This window comes from Thunnus thynnus, chromosome 18, assembly GCF_963924715.1.
Source record: "Thunnus thynnus chromosome 18, fThuThy2.1, whole genome shotgun sequence".
In the NCBI taxonomy this organism is placed as follows: Eukaryota; Metazoa; Chordata; class Actinopteri; order Scombriformes; family Scombridae; genus Thunnus; species Thunnus thynnus.
The window spans coordinates 3,578,738-3,594,153 of record NC_089534.1 but is presented as its reverse complement, the minus strand read 5'-3'; the positions used below and the strand labels follow the sequence as shown (position 1 = coordinate 3,594,153).

At 37.9% G+C, this 15,416-nt stretch overlaps 2 protein-coding genes across 12 annotated transcripts in view; both read right to left on the bottom strand.

Annotated features, from left to right (window-relative positions):
- The window catches only part of LOC137169540 (mucin-22-like), a 34,266-nt gene extending 26,468 nt beyond the window's left edge, over positions 1–7,798 (bottom strand). For 7 of the 10 annotated variants that reach the window (XM_067572784.1, XM_067572789.1, XM_067572785.1 and 4 more), the window contains exons 1-4: positions 7,401–7,798; positions 6,847–7,176; positions 6,417–6,704; positions 1,306–1,383 (exon numbers count right to left, since the gene is read on the bottom strand). In XM_067572784.1, coding sequence (XP_067428885.1) covers positions 1,306–1,383; positions 6,417–6,704; positions 6,847–7,176; positions 7,401–7,476 — 772 coding nt within the window. In that variant the 5' untranslated portion in view covers positions 7,477–7,798. Of the gene's footprint in view, positions 1–59; positions 895–1,103; positions 1,158–1,305; positions 1,384–6,416; positions 6,705–6,846; positions 7,177–7,400 lie in introns of those variants that run through there. The other 3 variants (XM_067572796.1, XM_067572791.1, XM_067572795.1) reach the window with 3 other exon arrangements.
- Positions 1–15,416, bottom strand: part of LOC137169545 (uncharacterized) — a 28,051-nt gene that overhangs the window by 9,571 nt on the left and 3,064 nt on the right. The window contains exons 6-9 of one of the 2 annotated variants that reach the window (XM_067572803.1): positions 14,478–14,570; positions 14,363–14,391; positions 14,197–14,253; positions 12,803–14,099 (exon numbers count right to left, since the gene is read on the bottom strand). In XM_067572803.1, the coding sequence (XP_067428904.1) occupies positions 14,022–14,099; positions 14,197–14,253; positions 14,363–14,391; positions 14,478–14,570 (257 nt within the window). In that variant the 3' untranslated portion in view covers positions 12,803–14,021. Of the gene's footprint in view, positions 1–12,802; positions 14,100–14,196; positions 14,254–14,362; positions 14,392–14,477; positions 14,571–15,416 lie in introns of those variants that run through there. The other variant, XM_067572804.1, reaches the window with a different exon arrangement.

Sequence of the window (15,416 nt, the reverse complement as noted above, 5' to 3'; positions counted from 1 at the left end):
TACTTTGTTTTATGACCAAATACCTGCAATCTAATGGTATCCCATCATCCTCTGCTGTACTTTAGGTTTTGTGCTGATTAGCAAATGTTAGCATGCTAACACATTAAACTAAGGCCTCAAACATGCTCCATGTAAAGTGCACAAACACAAATGGAAATGTCTGTCTCCAATGCCAATCTCAGCCCTCAGTGAGGTGATACAGGCTGGTTAAAGCTAATCAGTGTGTTTCCATGACCACACAAGTAAACAAAATTGTGTCTATGGAGGGATGTGTATTGTAGGGCTGTGCAATATATCGATATGATATCAATATTGTGATATGAGATTAGATATCGTCACCTTTGATGACACTTTTGAATCACTCACAGAGAAAGAACGGAGAATTCCTGTCTGTACGAAGGTGGCAAAGTTCAGCTGGAGCTTCATCAGACTGCTCAGCATGATTGTTTTGAGCAGATGTGAACTCAAACCAAAGGGGGTCAGCTCTCTGTTGTTGCTATAGCGACCCCAGCTGCAACACTCAGACTGCAGCTCACGCTTGTGTCACATTAACAATTTTCAGGTAACACTCTCCAGAACGCAACGCACGAAATTGATCTTGCGTGGAGCATGTTCACAGATGATGAACATTTTAAACACTTTAAACGTTATACCTGCTACACATCAGTATGTTAGCAGTAAAAGCACTGCTGTGCCTCAGTACAGCCTCACAGAGCCACTAGCATGGCTGCATGACTCTTACACTTCTTCCTAACATACAGCGAGTGAGCGAACTGTAATGCATGCAGCAAGAAAATTTGTCCAAATATACTACGAGTGATGTCGCAGTGCTGAGTTTGAGTGTGTGTGGAGGACTGGACGAGCCGCTGCTTGCCGACAGAGTGCCGAGGAGCTCTGGAGGAGAGAGGGATAAAATGATAGAGTCCTGGACTCATTTCCATTGATAATAGTTTGTTTTTTGCAATTTGAACTGATTAAAAGTCTTTGGGAAAGAATGTCTACATGTACACTAGTAAACAGCTGTTTTCACATATTGCCGGGGCAGCAGTGGTTGAATACATTGAATAAAATGTTGAATACATATGAGTGACTTTGTTGCTCACCTTCTTGTGTTGTTGAAGTCGTTGTTTCAGGTTCTGTTGTTGTTTCAGACACACCTGACAGATTAAATAACAAAAACCAATAAACTTTAAAATGAGAAGAAAAAAAATGTTTACCATCTGCTGTGACTAAATGAGAAAGTATGATATCATCTTAAAACTTAAAATATATCAAATAAACAAATGCAGTTTGTTGTGGTCGTACCTGTTTTTTTCCTGCTTTCAGTTATATTTTCATTTGTTGTCGTTGTTGGCTGAGTTGTTGTTGTTTTTCCTTCCTCACCTGGACAAACAACATCACAAACTGTTCAGTAAGAGAATGCATCACGTTTACCATCTGCAGCAACCAAAGAATAAACAATGATGAAATATTTATACTTAAAATACATCAAATAAACAAATGTAGTTTGTTATTTTTCATATCAGAATAAAGTGATTTTAAACAGCTCATCATCTTCTCACCTGGTTTCTCACATGACAACTGAGGACTGATGTTACACAGCTGCACTTTTACATTGTTGGGATTTGTGACTTCACACTTCAGTAACTCATGATTTGATGTGCAAATAAAATGAGAAGTCAGGAAGGACACAGTGGCTGAACAGGTAGACTGTGATGTCTGCATGGTTCTGGTATTTGTGTCCAAGTTTTTTCCTTTATACAACCACTTTCACTATGTGTCTGCACTCATCATATGTCAACACAGAGCAGTTTAACGTCACCTCATTATTGTCCTTATGTTCAGTCACTGGTGAAGATGGAGATATTGTGAGAGAAAGACAACAAGAGTCAGATTAACTTCATCACTGTGATCATAATTATTGTAATGTTTCAGTATATTGTTCTAACAAGACAGTTTGAGCTGAAAACATTATGATGTAAATACTCACTGGTAACAACAGACAGATAAACCTGAGAGTCTTGACCTTGTTGTTGTCCTGATTTGAACTGTCTGCAGCTGTAACAACCAACATCCTCAACTGTGACCTTCTTTATAACCAGAGAACAGTTCGCTGTAACACTCAGTCTGTCTGATTTAGCTTTGGCTTTTTCCCCAATCTGCCCAAGTTTAATCAGCGCTACTGCTGCTGTGTTTCCTGAACCAACAAAGAGCCAGGTAGTACTGTTACATTTATCCTGATCCTTTATCACGTTTTCACAAGACAAAGTGACTTTCTCTCCATCTCTGACAGTGACCTCCATCACCTTGTGCTTTTTTTTTGTGATGAGGCATCTGCGTCACGTCCTCCTGGTTGCTGAACGTCATATTTCTGTCTGTAAGAGAGGACATTTTTTAATGTAAATGTTTGATTTAAAAAAAAAGCGAGAACATGCAGAATTAAAAAAAAAAAACTAAGTAAAACAACCTGAACAAAAGATACAAGAACACACTAAAACCAGACTGACAAACTGGTTAACTTGATGATCTGATGACCCCTAACATGATGAAATGATGGTGTGTCAACGGTTGGTGGGCTGTCAGTTCCTTATTCTGTTGAAAACTTAATAAGAAGTTACACCACTGCAATGAATTGCACAGTTTTTAGACCTGGCACTTCCCTTTTTATGTTCCCTCAGTAAAAATAATACTACACTTCTCATTTATGTATTATTAATTTACTCCCTCTGATTTGACTCATCGTTTAAAATTAGGACCATACTTTCTAAGACAAACTCTACCAGATCAATAAGGCTGTTTGTATGTCTTATGAGAAGCACTTTGAATTGCCTTGTTGTTGAAAGGTGATATTCAAATAAACTTGCCTTACCTAACACCATCATAAGGTCCATCCATCCATCCATTTACCGCCACTTATCCAGGACCAGGTGGTGGTGGCTTCAGACTGGGTAAGGTAACCCAGACATCCTTCAATGCACTCCAGCTCCTCCTGGGGGATCCCAGGGTGTTCCTCCCAGGCCAGAAGAGATATGTAGTCCCTCCAGTGTGTTCTGGGTCTGTCCCAGGGTCTCCCACCAGTAGGATGTGTCTGAACACCTCCAGAAGGAGGCGTCCAGGAGGCATCCTAACCAGGTGCCCAAACCACCTCAACTGGCCCATCTCGATACTCCGAGCTCTCTCCGGATCTCCATACTCCTCACCGTATCTCTAAGGCTGAGCCCAGACACCCTCCGGAGGAAACTCATTTCGGCTGCTTCAGTGATCTCATTCTTTTGGTCACTGCCCAAAGCTCGTGACCAGAAGTGATGGTTGGAACATAAACTGACTGGCTCAGCTCCTTCTTCACCACATCATCAGGTCAACATTTTAGTTTTGTCCGAAAAACTTAAATACCTGCAAAATTAATGACATCAGCCTCAGGTGTACTTTGTGCTAATAAGCTAATGTTAGCGTGCTAATATGCTAAACTACAGTAAATGAAGAACACAGTTAACACATCTGCTAATCATTAGCATATTAGCATTGTTATTGTAAGTTTAAGTTTAGTATAGTACTTTTCATACAGTGGTTGTAACTCAAGGTGCTGTACACATAAGAAAAACATTAAAATTAAGAAAAATACATTAAAAATAACAAAACATTTAAATACGTTAAAAATAAAACATTAAAGTGCACAAAGTGCAATAAACATACATAGATGTTGGGGAGGAAGTTAATTGAAGGCCAGTCTGTACAGGTGAGTTTTTACTTGGCTTTTAAAGGTGCTTGCTGAGGTCGCTTCTTAATTTCTGTTGGTAAAGTTTTCCATAATTAAGGTGCGTAAGAAGGCGGCGTCCCCAATGTTTTTTTGGGTGTGGTACTGTGAGAGCAGCAGTACCTAAAGGCCTAAGGGAGGACTAATAATGAATGTTTCACAAATCTGAAACTATGTTTTAATGACTCTTTGGAGTCTCCTTGGTAATCTAGTCCAGATTTGACAGGTCTTAGTGGTTTTTGATCTAGACCTGGTCTAATGTGGTCAGGATAAAGAAATATCAGTGAAATCACCCTTTTTCCTTTTTCATAAGCAAAATAAAGGTTTTACAAATCTGAAAGTGCATTTAAACAGCGTTAAGGCTTTTGCTATGATGCCTAATACTTCTTCGTAAGTGTAACTGATGAGAAAACAGAGAATCAGCTGCAACATTAATTATTTCTGTTTACCTTTGTTCTCTCAGGAAACTGCCCTCCTTCGACTGTGTCAGTGATCAAACCAAACAGCCAACCAAAGGTCATGGTCAGTATTCAAAGTAACCAAAAAAAGGAGCGGACTGTCTATTCCATCCCATCTCCAAAGTCTCAAAAGTCAATGAGCGAGTGAATGTTGAGCAGTTGTGAGCTCAAAGGGACGGTCGAGCTCACTCTTGTCAGAGCCCTGTGTTTGCTGCTTCCTGTTCTACTCTCTATACTGTTCTTTTTATGATAACTTATACTGACTTTTACCTTTTTTATTCTTTCTCTTATTTTATGTGATTCCTAACTTCACCTTAAAGGTGATACTAAACTGAAAAAATATACATTGTAAATAAAGAATAAAAGCATTTTTAAAAGTAATACAATTGATAAACCTCAATAAATTATTCAAAACTGATCATTACAGGCAACACGTTTAAAATGAAAACAAGATTTTAAAGCTTGAACTACAATGCTACCACATCCATCACTGAGCACAATAAACGTTTGATAGTAGGTTCATTAAGTAAAATGTTACATATCTTATGTTATTTATATTTCAAGAAACTACCATATGAATTTTGCTTTATTACTTCTCCTTTTTACATTGTGATACCACTTAACTTACGACACCCCTTCTGGATAAACAGCTTTTTTGAGCAATACATTCTGAAACTGATCATAAAAAATGAATCATGTGATGACGTGAGTTTGGTTTGTTTGGTTAGCCGATGGTAGCGTAGAGGCTGCTGGGATCAGTGGAGGCTGCAGCAGAAGAGGAGGAAGCTTTTACAGTGCTGTAGGTCACTGCATAATCTTCATCAGCATTATCTTTGCCCCGAACCTGAGAAACAGCACAACATAAATTACACAAGATACAACTATGTGAAATCCTCCACAACACACTGCCACATGTTGAAAGACAACAGAAACATCAGACTTCTTACCCGGGCTTTACTGTCGGTCTTCCTTGTGTGGCTGATGGAGGCGTAGGAAACACCACCTTCAGGATCATCCTACACAGTGAAGACAACATACTGCTCAGTAACATGTAGATTGATGTGGACTCACTACAACACTACTTCTATTTTATTACAATAAACACTTTAACTTCTATTACTTCTGCAAAGGAGGTCATGTGATGTTTCTTTTAAATGGTGTCTTGAAATGTTGTGGTTTGACAGGCCACTGTTTAATACTAATGTTCCTTTCTGGTGTAGTCCAGTTGCATCATCTAACTTCCCTTTTCATCTTTACTGCACACCCTCAAGACCGTGAGAGTGCATCTCATACAGTTACAACTTAGAGAACAAACAGAAGCCTCAGTGAGTGTTACTCTGTGCTGGGTGTTGTGTGTGATCTCACCGTGTCCTGACTGGTTTCTGGAGCAGGCTGAGTCTCTGCAGGGTTTAAGCTCAGTCCCTGGACAAATAAAGTATAGTTACATTTGGTGAAAAAGCATCTCACAGTTCAGTTAAAACAGATGTTGTAAGGACACATTACAAGCAACACCTGTGCAATGTATTCAGTATATCTGTGCAGGTTTCAGGTACAGGTAGTATGATAGATGAGTGTCGGGAACATCTGTCAACTATAAAATACAATTAAAAGTGAATAATATTTAAACTCACAGTGCTGTCATCCATCTGTGTTTTGTTCTCTGAAAAAAGAAAAGAGAGAGTCAACTTTAACTTCTAGTGAAAATCCAAGTTTATCTAAACTTTTTGTTAGTAAAGTTTAATCTGTAAATGTTTTCTCACCTTTAGCTCTCTTCCGTCTGATGAGAACCACAACAATTATCAACAGTGCTACTAAAACCACAGCCAGAAGGACGTACAACCACGACCAGTCTGGAAAAAGAATGAAAACATTAAAAACATTTTCAGTTCAGTTTAAACCCTGTAACTAAAAAACAAAGAAATGTGAGCACTTTTTGGGAAAGTTTTATAGTTTTATTCAACTTTTTGTACCAAATCAAACAGTTTAGATTAAAAGTCTTTGGGAAAGAATGTCTACATCTACACTAGTAAACAGCTGTTTTATATATTGAAAATGAGACAAAAACACATTGTTCACCATCTGCTGTGACTAAATGAGAAACATTTATATCAACCTAAAACTTAAAATACATCAAATAAATAATGCAGTTTTGTTATTTTTCATATCAGAATAAAGTGATTTTAAACAGCTCATCATCTTCTCACCTGGTTTCTCACATGACAACTGAGGACTGAAGTTATACAGCTGCACTTTTCTATTGTTGGGATCTGTGACTTCACACTTCAAAAACTCATGATTTGATGTGCAAATAAAATGAGAAGTCAGGAAGGACACAGTGACTGAACAGGTAGACTGTGATGTCTTCAAGTCTTTGATATCTTTGTCCACATCTTTACCCTGATACACCCACTTCACTGTGTGTTTGCACTGTCCATCATATGTCGACACAGAGCAGCTTAACGTCACCTCATTATTGTTCTTATGTTCAGTCACTGGTGAAGATGGAGATATTGTGAGAGAAAGACAACAAGAGTCAGATTAACTTCATCACTGTAATCATAATTATTGTAATATTTCAGTATATTGTTCTAACAAGACAGTTTGAGCTGAAAACATTATGATGTAAATACTCACTGGTAACAACAGACAGATCAACATGAGAGTCTAGACCTTGTTTTTGTCCTGATTTGAACTGTCTGCAGAAGTAACTACCAACATCCTCAACTGTGACCTTCTTTATAACCAGAGAACAGTTTGCTGTAACACTCAGTCTGTCTGATTTAGCTTTGGCTTCTTCACCAATCTGCCCAAGTTTAATCAGCACTACTGTTGTGCTTCCTGAACCACCAAAGAGCCAGGTAGTACTGTCACATTTATCCTGATCAGTCGTCACATTTTCACAATGCAAAGTAACTTCATCTCCATCTCTGACAGTGAAGGAGGAATGTTGTCCAGTTATGTCTGCTGAGAGATATGAGAGAGGAATATGAACAATTAAATGAAATAAATAGAAATATGACTGTCATGTTCATTGTTAGTGTGAGGATCATTTTAGATACAACAGAACTTTCTAAATGTGTCTCATCTTCAGTTTTCAGCTCATTAAACTCAACATATTAACAACTAACAACATACTCGTCTCAATTTAAGAAGGTTAATAAAATACTAAATTAATCTTTTTTTCTTACCTGAAAACTGAAGCACCAGTATCAGAAACAACATTTGAATCCGTCTGAATTCAACCATCCTGCTTCTCTCTCTCATCGATCTCTGCTTCTCTTAACTGTCGCAGTCTCTAAAGTAATGTGTGAAGTAAGGCGTCTTCTTCCTGTCATTTGTACGTGTGACACTTCCTCTTCCTCATTCTGCTGCATGTACAGTCCAGGCAGTAAGTATTTGGACAGTTACACAGTTTTTGTTCTTCAGGCTCTGTGTTTCAGCACATTCAATCTGTAATAAAACAATGAATACTGCATTAAAGTACCAAGTCTCAGCTTTAATTAGAGTAGTAACTGTAACTGTAAATGTCCAAATACTTACTGTCTGGACTGTATGTAGGCAGACTGATCAGAGTTTTGTCTCTGAATTCTTTTGCAACCGAAAACTAATGAACATATTTACTTTTGACAGTTTAGTTCTTATTCACTGTGACCGACAAGACATTGACTCACATTTCTTGATCAGTAATATGACGGGTAAGCAGCACTAAAGAGGTCAGAGGTCAGATGTCACAGCTGTCTGACAAAGATCTTGTGAAACTGGGATGTAATCACGGATCACAAGGTAAAGAAATATGTTTCTGCAGTCAGAGCAGCCATATTAAACCATATTAAGATTCAACAAGTGCACACTGTGCTCGTTCCCACGGTGTATTTATGACAACGACGTGTTTAACCTCCTGAAAATAAGAAGAGGAAGTTGAACGTGTGAAGACTGTTAAGTAAGGTAAATGGTTGCAGTAATGCAACTCTTCTTAGGAAACACACAGACAGACATGTTAATCCATCTGAATTCAACCATCGTGCTTCACGATCCTTCTTTGTCGATATCTTCAGAACAAGAGATCGACGCTCTCAACTGTCAGAGTCTGTAAAGTAGTTTGTGTTGTAGAGAGATACAGCATCTACCTCCTGCAGTTAGTGTGATGTCACTTCCTCATAGTGACACTTAGTCTTTTGTCAGCTGTTGGATTTACTGTATTTTCATCCAAACAGTCAAAAACTCATTTTTACTTTGACATTTGTAACATTTAGTTGTGTCTCATCCACAGTGATGCAACGTTTTTGATCAGCAATAACAGAAGCTGCCGACAGTCAGAGGTCAGAGGTCACAGCAGCCTGACAAAGATTGAACAGGATGAACATGTAGGATGGAGACATGATTATGTGTCACTGATTACAAGACAAAGGAATATGTTTCTGCCTTTAAAAGAGACATTGAGGCAATCTCATGCTGTAAGAAGCAAACTACTGTATATTAAGGCTCATATTTTGTCTCAAGTGCACACTGTGTCCAGTCCCATGATGCATTTGTGACAATGACGTGTTTTACCTACTGAAAGGAAGAAGATAAGAATTGAGGAAGTTGAACGTGTGCAGATTGTTAGTTAAGATAAATGTTTGCAATAATGCAACTCTTCTTTTCTGTAGATAGTGTTTATTAGAAAACAGACAGGATTCATGGTGACGTCTGACAGCACACATGAACAGACAGGTTAAGAGTCAAACTTTGACTCTTGATGCTCAACATGGTGCAACATGGTGATACTGTAGCAGCTGTAAAAGAACAGATAAGATGATGTTTTAGTGGTCTGAGACCTGTTAGTTCCTCATTGTATCTTTGAGGTCAGTTTTTCTGAGAAATGAGAGGTGTGTCAAGTGTTTTAGTGAGAATGTGGAAACAACAGCAGCAGAGCTCTGGAGGTTTTACCCTCTAATGATGACCAGATAAGAATCAGAAACACAAGAAGCTCACAGGAACAGACAGTCAACACTTTATGAAAAGACAAAGAGGAATTTTCTGCTGAAATCTACTTTAATCTCTGGAAGGTTTGAGGTCTCTGAGACTCCAGCAGTGCACGTTAATACATACCGATGCTGAGTTAACTTGTTTATACTTAGTTGAGCTTCAGTTCAGGCAGCTTAACATTTAATATGAAGGTTTTTCATGCTATATGCACACTGCAGAGGTGACTTTGGTCATTTAAGCTGCGTGAAATGTATTAACAGTCATCATAGTGAAGCAGTAACTTCCACAGCTTGAGGCTTTGTTACGTGTGGCATGTAGGTGCAATACTGCACACTGCCTGTGGGAGTGTTTTCTCTGTCTCTCTCTCTCTCTCGTTCTCTCTCTCTCTCTCTCTCTCTCTCTCGCTTTCGCTCTCTCCGGTGCTCTTCCTCTCTCTCTCTCTCTGCCTTCCTTTGTAGGAATGAAGCACCTGGAGCCAATTATTCCATGAGAGAAAAGGGGGAACCTGAGGGGCAGTGTGGACACACACCCGATTACTGACAGCAGCAGTGGCTTATGGGGAATTTTTCTTCTTCTTCTCTTAGTTTTCTTCTCAACATGGTTTAGAGTGTTGGGTTTTGTTATTTTAGTTTGGGATGGAGATTACCGGTAGTCTAGTTTTTGGGTTTGGTTTTGATTAGGTTGAGTACACTTTTCTTTTAATAGGTAGGGGAATGAGCTGGGTGCAACGGCCCATGGCGTGGCTGGCCCAGTAACTTCCCATCTTTTGTTCTTTTTGGCTGGGATCTTCATCTCCTTCTGTTTGTTTTTTTTCTTTACCTTTTAAGTATGGTTAAATAGTTGAAAAATAAATGGCTGTTGTTAAAGCAGAGGTTTTGGCGTCCTTGTTATGTTTCGGTCTCCAGGGGGAGCCTTTGTTTGGTGAGGCCGTAACATATTGGGGGCTCGTTTAAACGTTTTGTCACACTGGCGTTGCTTTTGTAGACTTGTTTTCAACACAGAGTGCAGGTAAGTTGTTGTTGGCTTTGTTTGTTTCACCTTAGTGTGGTAACTGTGCGTTTTGGTTCAGCACAGTTACTCGTGACTACAAACTGTGTCTTTGTAACTTTTTTTTTTGCCTCTCCAAGTGTTAATGGATACATAGTTGACACTGTGGGGTGTTGCATTGATACATTGTTTCATTTGCTAGTTGTTTGATAGTGCATACGTTGTGTGTGTTAGTAAAGTTTTACACACACGTGTGTTGGACGCCACTGACCGTGTGCTGCTGTCTTGTATGGGCAACATTTGGTGTGTGTGTGTGTTTTGTATCAGGCTGTAGTTGACCTGTTCTTCTGGTTTTGTGGTTGAACTTGGATTCTGATGGAGTTTAATCTTGAAGAGTTTGCTGCGCAGCCTAGCCTTGATAAATTCCATCATTGCATGAAGGAACATTTGATTGTTATTGCTGAGCATTTTGGTGTCAGTGTGTCCAAAAATTTGAGGAAACAAGTGATAAAATCAAAATAAATAAAATCAAACCGGCTCTGTCTGTCTTTATATGCAGCCTATGATCACAATGCATCGTCATGTGCTTTAACACTGCTGAATGTAGATTGAATTATTGGATTTCTGTGCATTCTCAGGTAACTTTGCGTGTATTTCTATTTGTATTTAGACACATTTTAGATCCAAGTGTGAACAGAGGGAAGATTTAGAGGTGAAAGAACAGACAGATAAGGGAAGTTGTATTCTGAGTAGAAGCAGGACGTCTATAGCTGAGAATATCCACCTTTCATTATCAGTCAGAACACTGTTAGTACATGAAATAATTACACAACACAGTGTAGAATTAAGTGGTTAATATTTCTTTATTTGCAAATTATATTATTATCAGATATAATAAAGAGAAGACTGTTACTGACTGCAGTAAGACTCAAAGCTCATTCAAACCAAACACATGTTGGCTTCCTGACAAACATGTTAACAATGATAAATGAAAGTTAATATCAGTAATGGTAATGGTATGTATTTGTTCTTCAGCGCAAACAGGAGAAAATTGCTCAATCAGCTGGTAAATAGTAAAAACAACAATTTTGAAGCCAGGACTTCAGTTTGAAAGCCTAATAAAATCAAATGCATGGTTATATGCTATTGTGGCCATGGGATCAAAAAATAACTTTTATGGGTTTACATTGGGCTGTTTTTTTCCATAAGGATTTAAGTGTCTGTATTTTGGCTACACACACACACACACACACCAATTTCTTCATACACACATATACATCACATTTAGACAACCCTACCCACATATACAACTCAATGAAGCTGTAATATACTTGGCTGCAGTGTTCATAATAGAGGATTAGTGCCCCTAGTGGAACCAGGAAAATAGCATGCATTTTGCACAAAGGGTTAAAAAAGGGAAAATGGCTCAATCAGCTGGAAAATATGAAAAACTAAAATTTTGAAGCCAGGACTTCAGTTTGAAAGACTAATAAAATCAAATGCATGGTTATATGCTATTGTGGCCATGGGATCAAAAAATAGTTTTTATAGGTTTACATCGGGCCGTTTTTTTCCATAAGGATTTAAGTGTCTGTATTTTGGCTACACACACACACACACACACACACACACACACACACACTAATTTCTTCATACACACATATACATCACATTTAGACAACCCTACCCACATATACAACTCAATGAAGCTGTAGTATACATGGCTGCAGTGTTCATAATAGAGGATTAGTGCCCCTAGTGGAACCAGGAAAATAGCATGCATTTTGCACAAAGGGTTAAAAAAGGGAAAATGGCTCAATCAGCTAGAAAATATGAAAAACTAAAACTTTGAAGCCAGGACTTCTACATCTAAAAACTACCAAGCGGTCAAAAACAGAAACAGTCAACAGTTTAGAACAAACAGGCTTTTATTTTGAAGTTACTGAGAAATACTGAGATCTCTTACTTTAGTAAAAGTAGCAATACCACAATGAAAAAATGCTCCATTACAAGTAAAAGTCCTACATTCAACATTTTACTTAAGGAAAAGTACATAAGTACTGGCAACAAAATCTACTTACAGTATCAAAAGTAAAAGTACTCTATGTGCAAAATGTTCCCCATTTAAAACGTTATATTCATCATATACTGTATATATTTTTATACTGATTCATTGATACGTACATGTAAGCAGAATTTTAATGTTGTTAAGGTAGAGCTCATTTTAAAAACTTATACTGTTGGGGAGTCTAATCTATAACAATGCTATTTTATAGTTATTTTATAAAGTGATCATATGTTTTATGTACAAAGTAGAGATCTGAAAAGTAGCTGGTAACTATAACTGTGAAAGAAATGTCACACAGTTAAAAAGTACAATATTTCACTCTGAAATGTAGTGAAGTAGAAGTACAAAGATTTTGATTTGTGTGTCTGATTTGTGACATCACAGCTAGCTTTGAGCCAATCATAGTCCAGTGGGCAACTTACATGTACACGTGTGTAAACTTGAAGCCTCCAGTGCACACACACTGAGAATGGACTTTACAGTGAAGTAAGCGACCTCTTGTGTTCAGCAGTTAAACTTTTGAAATTAACAATGTTTATATTTTCATAGATTCTGGATTTTTCAGTGAGTGAGAAGAAGTAAAATTTATTTAAAGAATTTTAAACTAGTTGACTGAACTATTTTGTGGAAAACCCAGATCAGACACAAGCAGATATTTTTATAGACTGTATCTTAAAACATGTGGATCTTTAATGTTTAGTTTGGAATTCCTCTGTTTAACATGACCCTATAAATGCAGATTTGATCTCACACTTTTTTTTTTCGTGTGTGCAAAAAAACACTGCACACATGTCATTGAATCTCCACCTTTAACTGACACTGAAGCATTTGCGTACTATATGAAATACAAGTGAATGTGTTAAACATTTTAATTAGCAGATTATATCAATTATAATAAAGAAGAGACTGTTACTGACTCAACAGTCAACAACAATACACAATAAAAGTTAACTAAAATTAAAGCTGCAAGCAGCGTTGGTCGGGACCTCGCACTCTGGCTCGTCGGGATCAGATCATTTTGCTTTTTAAAAATGTGGTGTGCTTTAATTTTGAAAGTTTGATTGACAGGATGAGAATTTTCTGCAGGGTGAGACATGTCTGTCTTGCTCACACCTGTGTCCTCAAAATTACGCAAGTTTTGGGCCCATTCACTTGAATTTCAATAGTAAATTGAAAACTCTTGATGAGTTTGTGTGTAAAACAAATTATTTTCCTAATTTTCATCAAGTCTATTTTTAGAAAAGGAAAGACTTTTAACCCACATGACCTGGTGAAAGTTTGATTGACATGTGTACTGTCAGGTATGTAGAGACAATAAGTAACTGCAGCTGGACACAGAAAAACACTCATATATTTGAATGGAGAGTGTGAGTGAACCCACACCTTTTTGAAGCTTTACTGCTTCCACATAGTTTTAGATACAAACTTCATTTGAACTTTAAATGAGTCACAAGACTTTGACCTACAAATCTTGAATTTACATGTTTTTTTCTATCTTTTATTGTTTTTGAGATATTAGAGTGTGAGTTTTAAAGTCTTTTCTTGTTCTTTCATCTTATCAGATAAAATCCAGCTGCTGTGTTCTGAACTCACTACAAGTCAGAACAGTTTTCACAGCTGATGAAGGAAAAAGGCTTTTAAATGTAAGATGTCATCAGGACTTGAATATCATTCTGCAAATCCTTTTTGGTTCACTAGAACACCAACATCTGATGTAACATAAAGCTGTAAAGAGATGTTTAACTAATGACTAACTTCTCTGGTGAGTCTTTGTTACAGTTGTTGATCAGTGGAACTTGACATAGGTAGAAGTTTCTCCCAAGTTTTCATAGTTCACCGTACTGCCATCTTCATCATTACACTCCTGTGGAAAACAACACAACACACATGAGATTCTGAGTTAAGAAGGAAAAAATAAATGTTAAAGTCAGCAGAACCTGAACGCACCATCAGATATTTACCTGACTGGCTGCTGGACCAGAACGCTTCGCTGTTTGGCTTCTTACTGAGTTTAAAACCTGCACAAACACAAACAGTGAGACATTCACAGTCCTGCACTGACTTACAGTCTCTTAATGTACACATTTGTCTTTTTATACATCAGTTCAGTTGTTATTTTCAACTCACAATGTTGTCATCAGGTGGTCTCTGGTTCCCTGGAAAATAAATGACAGAGTAACATTTCAGTTCTAAAGTTACAGTTTGTTTTACACTTAACAAATGTTGGTCTGAATTTTCTCACCTCGAGCTCTGAAGAGAAGAACAGTAATCACAGTGATGAGGAGGAGTTCAGCCACACGCATCACCAACATTATGTAGCTCAGAGCAGAACAATCTGTGCGAATTGTGCAACAAAGAAATGTGTCACTGAGGAAAGTAGGAAGTGAAAACATTTGAAGTAGTGTGGCTGTAGGGACGACAATGTCAGTCGGTCTATTTGTCCGCCAACAATTGCCACGAAATTTTGTACAGACATTTATGTTCCCCAGAGGATGAATCCTAATGAACTTGGAGATTTCTTTTTTTCCTTTAGTGCCACCATGAGGTTCACTTTGTAGTTTTTATTGAAATATCTCAGGATGAATTGTAATATCTTTGATGATCTTCTGACTTTCCATCATCAGCTCAACATTTCAAGTTGTCTAATACTTTGTTTTATGACCAAATACCTGCAATCTAATGACCTTCCCATCATCCTCTGCTGTACTTTAGGTTTTGTGCTGATTAGCAAATGTTAGCATGCTAACACATTAAACTAAGGCCTCAAACATGCTCCATGTAAAGTGCACAAACACAAATGGAAATGTCTGTCTCCAATGCCAATCTCAGCCCTCAGTGAGGTGATACAGGCTGGTTAAAGCTAATCAGTGTGTTTCCATGACCACACAAGTAAACAAAATTGTGTCTGTGGAGGGATGTGTATTGTAGGGCTGTGCAATATATTGATATGATATCAATATCGTGATATGAGATTAGATATCGTCACCTTTGATGACACTTTTGAATCGCTCACAGAGAAAGAACAGAGAATTCCTGTCTGAATGAAGGTGACAAAGTTCAGCTGGAGCTTCATCAAACTGCTCGTATGTTGTTTTTGAGCAGAAGTGAACTCAAACCAAAGGGGGTCAGCTCTCTGTTGTTGCTATAGCGACCCCAGCTGCAACGCTCAGACTGCAGCTCA